At 31.8% G+C, this 7,054-nt stretch overlaps 1 protein-coding gene across 1 annotated transcript; it reads left to right on the top strand.

Annotated features, from left to right (window-relative positions):
* The first annotated feature begins 549 nt into the window (after nt 1–549).
* LOC145971216 (beta-1,3-glucan-binding protein) lies at nt 550–7,011 on the top strand. Its single transcript, XM_083098634.1, has 8 exons — nt 550–1,025; nt 1,959–2,186; nt 2,270–2,415; nt 4,011–4,153; nt 4,254–4,417; nt 4,901–5,271; nt 6,155–6,256; nt 6,395–7,011. Exons 1-8 carry the CDS (start codon nt 881–883, stop codon nt 6,503–6,505), a joined length of 1,410 nt encoding a protein of 469 aa, XP_082954760.1. The 5' UTR covers nt 550–880; the 3' UTR covers nt 6,506–7,011.
* Nucleotides 7,012–7,054: the final 43 nt, after the last annotated feature.

Genomic DNA, 7,054 nt, shown 5'->3' with positions numbered 1-7,054 from the left:
TAAATACAAGAACTACCGCGCATTACCTACTGCGCAAGTCCAGCAGTAGATTAAACATTAATCAAATAATAAAAATAAAAATATTTCTTTTTTTGGAAGCATCTAAATCAAGTAATAATTTTTAAGAATAAAAAGCAAGATCAAACCGTAAATCTTTGTTTAAAAAAGAAAGATGATTCCGTGATATTAAATATTTCGAACTACGGTCGCACGGAAATCACTTAACGGAACTGTCACTCGTTGCATCAGAATATATGATAAATCCGTCAAATAAACTCCGTGCGACTGTAAGCATTTTTTGTCGAGTATAACAATAAAATTATCGAGAAAGAGACAAATTTAATTTTCGATAATCAATATTATCAGCATATAAATATGTAATGTGTAGAATGTCAAGAAAAATATCGGGCGACCGTTGTTATATAACAAATATATATATCTATTTATATAACATATTTATATATTTATTATTATATATTATTATATATTATATATATATATATATGTATATATATATATTTATTTATTTATAATATATTGTTTTCTTAGGACCTTCTTCGTCGCAGTATGACAATATTATTAATTAACATTTGAGGATGACTAAAGTTGTACGGGATTTTGAATGATTTCATATCGTTAGTATTAGTTGGGTCTGTCGAGGGAATCCCTGATAGCGAGACAGAATTTACACGATTATAACGAATAAAAGAAAGTAAAAAGAGACGGAGAAGGAGGAACATGTGTGATACACTAGCAAGTAGTATCAGTAAATCATTTAATGTAAGATACGCGCGTGCATGTGTCAGTCTTTCTCTGAATTTCACGCGAATCTGACGCTTAATAAATATCGCTTCAACGTCAAGAATTGATAGTCTTAAACATGTTTTCTTGCAAAACTGATCTTGCGATACTTCGGCTAACGTTCGCATTAACATGCATATTCGCGAAATCGGGTTTTCCCTACGTGTTGCCAGATCCGACCTTCGAAGTATTAAAACCGCAAGGCCTTCGAGTTTCCATACCTGGTAAGTGTTTTATATTAAAATTTATATAAAGTTTAACGCTTAAAATTATTACATTTTTTCTTCTTCTGAAAAAGAAAAAAAAATAATTTTAAGCATTGATATTCTCGAAAAGAGCATACATATGTAATATGGAATATAATGATGGAAATTGATGACTATTGCTAAATTATGAAAATATCGCGTGACTTTTACTTAACTTGATGAGAATTTATAAAAAAACATGCATTTTATACAGAATTATATCGCATATGACTCAATTGTGATAACTTATGTAATACAGACACACACATACATATACATCGCAATCACTGTCAGTGTATATATTATCAAAAATATCTCTAGGGTCGTGTCAAGTTGAATATTTATCAAACTCATTGAGAACAAACTAACATGTGTGTATATTCTATGATTGTTTTTGTTTTTTTTTAACAATATTGAAGTTATTAACATTATCACACACAGTTATTAATTATTAACATAAATAAATAGATAGATCAATCATCTACTTTGGGGACTCCCGGGGATAACCAAGATTGATTGTTAATGTAAAGCGAATGGTATTAAATGGTTTTTCTTGGAATACTGACGTATTCTAATGCTAAACATGCTTTTATACACATGTATCAAATAACTAATGACTATGTAATTTTTAAAAAAGTTTTAAATCACAAAAAGTAACTTTTTTAAGCTACATCTAAATTTATATTTTATATTTTAAATTTTGATGTATATAATTGTCTTTATAGGAAAACACGCATATGTACACGTCTATGTGTGTATAAAATTATGCAAAATAAAAAATAAAAGAATAATTAAATAATGGAAAAATGTTACATTTATATTGTAAATCAAATTCTAATGTGGCTTTATAAGATTACAATAAAAAGGAAGAATTGTTTTTATATTTATAAATGCATTACACATGTGTAATAGATGCACCGGGCTTAAGAACATTTGGTTTCCACGCTAATGTGAATAAAGCAATTCGCGCTAACGGATACGGCGAAATCGCTGGTAACGTCTATTTAACGACAAACAACCGCTGGATTTTCGAAGATCCGGAAGTGACTATAAAAAATAGAGATGTACTTCATTATTGGATTTATGCGCAAGTGGATGGAACTCAGCATAAAAGCAACGTCCGGAGGTGGACGCATTCCTGTAAGATTATTTACAGCCATTTATGATTTACAAGGTAAAATAAAAGTAACGATATTTTTACGTATCTCTTAAATTAATAACAGTGGAAAACCAAGAAACTACGTGGAGCTCTACATCAAAATATGAAATTCCGACCACAGGAAAATATTCACGGCTATTGCTCGAGGATAATTTCGATTCCTTCAATAGGACATTATGGAAACGCGAAATAAAGATGCCTTTAATACCGGTGAGATTCTGAGACCATTTAAGAATCGTTAAGAAAAAATACAATAAAGCAAAGATGTGATTGTAATGTACGATGAAAGATTAGCACAATGCTTGATACATGTTATAAGTATATATGTATAAAATAAAGTATAAAATAAAATATAAAATAAAATATAACAAAATATATATATATATATTAGGTGCGCAACTAAGTTCTCGCTGTTTTTTTTATGAAAATGCAACTTTATTGTAAAAAAATGGTTACAAATGAATCATTCAAAGTATTGCCTATCGCTAGCTACAACTTTTTCCCATCTTTCTGGCAGAGCTCGAATATCGTTACGGTAAAAGTGTTCATCTTTTGAGGCTATCCACGAATCAAGCCATTTTTTGATGTCTTCATATGAGCGGAACTGCTGATCAGCCAGACCATGTGCCATCGAACGGAACAAGTAATAATCGGACGGCGCAATATCTGGGGAATATGGCGGGTGGGGTAGGACTTCCCATTTGAGCGTTTCCAGGTAGGTTTTAACGGGTTTGGCAACGTGAGGCCGAGCGTTGTCATGCTGTAGAATCACTTTTTCGTGCCTCTGCTCGTATTGTGGCCGTTTTTCGCGCAGTGCTCGGCTCAATCGCATCAATTGAAGTCGATACCGTTCCCCAGTGATGGTTTCGTTCGGTTTCAACAGCTCATAATAAATAACACCGACCTGGTCCCACCAAATACACAGCATAACCTTCGCAGCGTGAATATTCGGCCGAGCCGACGACGTAGAAGCATGACCGGGCAGTCCCTATGACTTTCTTTTCTTTGGGTTGCTGTAATGAATCCATTTTTCATCACTCGTCACGATGCGATGAAGAAAACCCTTCCTTTTTTGCCGCTGGAGCAGTTGTTCACAGGCGAAAAAACGACGCTCAACGTCCCTTGGCTTCAAATCATAAGGAACCCAAGTTTCTTGCTTTTGAATCATTCCCAACGCATGCAATCGCTTGGAAATGGCTTGGCGGGTAACTCCTAATGCTAATGAAAGCTCTTGTTGCGTTTGGCATGGATCCTCATCGAGCAATGCCTCCAATTCAGCGTCTTCGAAGATTTTTGGCCTTCCTTCACGCGGACGGTCGTCAACATCGAAATCACCGTCTTTGAAGCGACGGAACCAATCACGGCACGTTGTTTCACTTAGAGCAGCATCTCCGTAAACTTTGTGAAGCTCTCGATGCGCTTCAGCCGCCGTTTTCTTCGAATGAAAGAAGAAAATCAACACTTCCCGCAAATGACGATTATTTAGCACAAAATCAGACATTTTCACACAACCAAAAGTATATGACGCCAAAACAAAATCACTACTGTGTCAAAACGGTTTGTTTACCATATGTCTAAGCTTGGTTCATGACGTTTTGGATATGTCGAAATCGACCAACACTTATTGGTGGCGCAATCTATTGACAAACAGCGGGAACTTAGTTGCGCACCTAATATATATATATATATATATATATATATATATATATATATTATAATATTTAAATACTATATTTAAAAAATTATATATATATATATATATATATATATATATATTATTTTTTAAATAATTTTGTTAAAATTAGGACTATGAGTTCTGCGTATATCACAATGAAAATCATGAGCAACTTGTACAAGTTAACGATGGTCAATTACTTATAAAACCGAGTATATTAGAGGACTTATATGGTGAGAACGTGACTGCTTTCGGAAGAATGCAACTTAATAGGTAAATAGTATTAGTCACCGAGACATAAAATCTCTCTCTTTACTTATAATAATGAAAATTCTCGTTACTCTTTCTTTTATATATAATTTATTTTTTTTAGATGTACCAGCACGATTAGTTACGAATGCTCGCGACAGGCATTATCTTATAGCATTTTACCGCCTATTATATCTGCGCGTCTTACCACGAAGGAACATTTCGTTTTGCGATACGGAAAAATCGAAATACGTGCCAAATTTCCTCAGGGCGACTGGTTATATCCAGGTAATTATACATCTGTGATTTACTGCAACAGATAACAAGATAATTGAAAAAAAATCCGTATTATGCAATATAGAATAAAGCAATGTTTCGACAGATGTATAGAATGTCAGAAAATTTACTATTTTCATTCTATTCTGTTTTTATTAATCTACCAATTTCTTGCAAATACAGTTTCAATCAATATATTTTTCAATTTATATATATTTTTCTTATTATAAGTATTTAGATTTGAAATTCTTATTTTTTGGGAGGAATTTTAAATTTTTATTCTTCTTAACGATCTAAAGTAGTTCTTTTCTACAAAATAGACTCTCTCTATAAAACTGTCAAATCTTGAGAAAATTTAATCATAACATTGCATAATTTAATTATTACAGTAAATATTAATACTTATTGTTAGTATTTATTAGTTTATAATGCAGTAGTATTGCGCTAAATAAAAAGAAATCAAAAAATATATATCGTCCTATGTAACTTTAACAGAAATGTGGCTCGAACCAAAATATTACACGTACGGTGCGAATTATACGAGTGGCCGTGTTCTTTTGGGTATGACTCGGGGCAACGACAATTTAGTGAACGCCACAGATGTTTCGAAAATTTACGACTCCCGAAGATTGGATTTTGGCGTGAGAGTAGGTGCATTGCCAAACGTTCGGGAAATAATCGTATCGAAGCTACACGAATTCGGACCGCGATGGACGCAGGATTTCCATACATACACAACCATCTGGGCCAGCGATGGCTTCACGTTTTTGGTCGATGGCGAAGAGGTTGGTCGAGTGAGGCCTGGCAAAGAAAAATGGTTGAGTGGAGCCAACGCAAACAGGGAAAATGCTCCATTCGATCAAGAGGTAACAGCAGTGCATCTTGAATTTTATTATTGTTGCATGGGCGCAAATAATATTGCTGTAAAACAGATGTAATCAGTGAGTTTCCAGAAAAAATTGCTTATATATATAATTAAATATAATTTTACATAATTATATATAGAATATTTCTATACATAAATCTTCTTTTTTTAATTATTCTTCTTATAATTTTTTCTACGAAAACGGTATATAAGGAAAGGAAACATAAAAATAAAAAGAAAAGGAAGCTATACATATTTTGTATATATATAATTACATGGACAATTTTTTTCCAAGTTAGACTAAATTGCGAGCAAAACCGATAACCGATGTTTTTTTAATTAAACCGAAACTTGATCGAAATCGAAATTTTACAAATATGATTTTTTGGGGGAATAAGGTTTTTTAGATTTTCTAGTAACATATATAAAAAAGAAATAAAGTTAGCGAATTTTATAAATTATGCATAAAAATAGAAATAGTAGAAATAAAATATTATGTAACTTAATAGAGAAACAAAAAAATGAAAAAAAAAAATTTTGGAAAACCATTAGTAATTAAAACTATAAATAATTAAAATTATAAACAACCGCAATTCAAACGGTTTTGGCTCTTTTCATTGATCAAGAAACCGAAACAGTTATTATTATATAAATGACCTTAACCATGACCAAATCGGAATATCATTTGGTTCCTTGGATGTGACCTTGTATAAACAAGTATTGTAATCTTCCTACAAGAATATTTATCATGTTCATTCTATCTTATGTCGTGAGCATATACACACATACACAAATTAATTTTAAATATAAAATATATACATCATTTGCAGAAATATGCTTCTTGAAAATTAGATATTAATTTATAACTTTTTTCCTTATTATAGTTCTATATTACTCTCGGCGTCGGTGCGGGTGGAATACGTGTATTTCCGGATAACACGACCAGTTTTGGAATACCAAAACCATGGAAAAATCTGGACGCTAAGGTATCAATCTTTTAATATATTCAATATTACATATATAATTTGTTCTTCAAATAGATATTATCTTAAAATAAAAAAAGAGATTGATTTTTAAAATGGTTCTACATAAAAAATATATACATTAGTTTTATTTAATTATAGGCAATGTTGAATTTCTGGAAATCTCGAAACGAATGGCTGCCAAGCTGGAGACAAGACAATGGCAAAAAGACTGCTTTTGTGATAGATTACGTTAAAGTGTGGTCTGATTGAATTAACGCGATGACGAAAAATTATAATGTTGCTAGCAATATTATATTCTAGTACTCGAGAGCCTCACCGCGATATATGTGAAATCTCTTTTTGTTCATATAATACAATCTAAAAATTTTTAGAGTGCATTTTATATTAGTATGCATTGTTTCGTTGTACAAGAAAGTGAACGATACTATCTTCGTAAAATTGGAAAGAAATTCAGGGTCGCCCGGAGCTGGTTCTACCTTTAATGCTCGTTCCATATCTTAACCACTCAGACGATCATCCTCTGATAATGTTTCTACATGCATGTAAAAATTTCTTAAACGACATTTACGAAGGACATGCTTTCCATGTTTAGCAAAGCAGATTTTCCGAAGCGATATTATTATTCATAGATATATTCACTAATTATAAGTTTCCCTACATGACATTTTGTACTCTTAGCAATATATCTTATCTTTCTTTTTTTTTAGCATATAATTTTTATATCCTTATATAAAAATAAAGATGTATATCTATTATATTTCTCGTTGTAATCTTATAGATACAAAAAAAAAACGAAAA

The sequence above is a fragment of the Camponotus vicinus genome, unplaced genomic scaffold (genome assembly GCF_025532165.1).
Source record: "Camponotus vicinus isolate PSW18456_S1 unplaced genomic scaffold, iyCamVici1.0 SCAF_4, whole genome shotgun sequence".
NCBI lineage: Eukaryota > Metazoa > Arthropoda > Insecta > Hymenoptera > Formicidae > Camponotus > Camponotus vicinus.
Note: the sequence above shows the minus strand (reverse complement) of the source record. Positions and strands in the feature narration are given on the sequence as shown.

Excerpts from the sequence above, each read along its gene's own strand:
- LOC145971216 (XM_083098634.1), top strand. The coding sequence starts at position 881 with ATGTTTTCTTGCAAAACTGATCTTGCGATACTTCGGCTAACGTTCGCA. Across the intron at positions 2,187-2,269 it reads CCGGAGGTGGACGCATTCCT|TGGAAAACCAAGAAACTACG; the intron begins GTAAGATTATTT and ends AATTAATAACAG. Across the intron at positions 4,154-4,253 it reads GGAAGAATGCAACTTAATAG|ATGTACCAGCACGATTAGTT; the intron begins GTAAATAGTATT and ends TATTTTTTTTAG.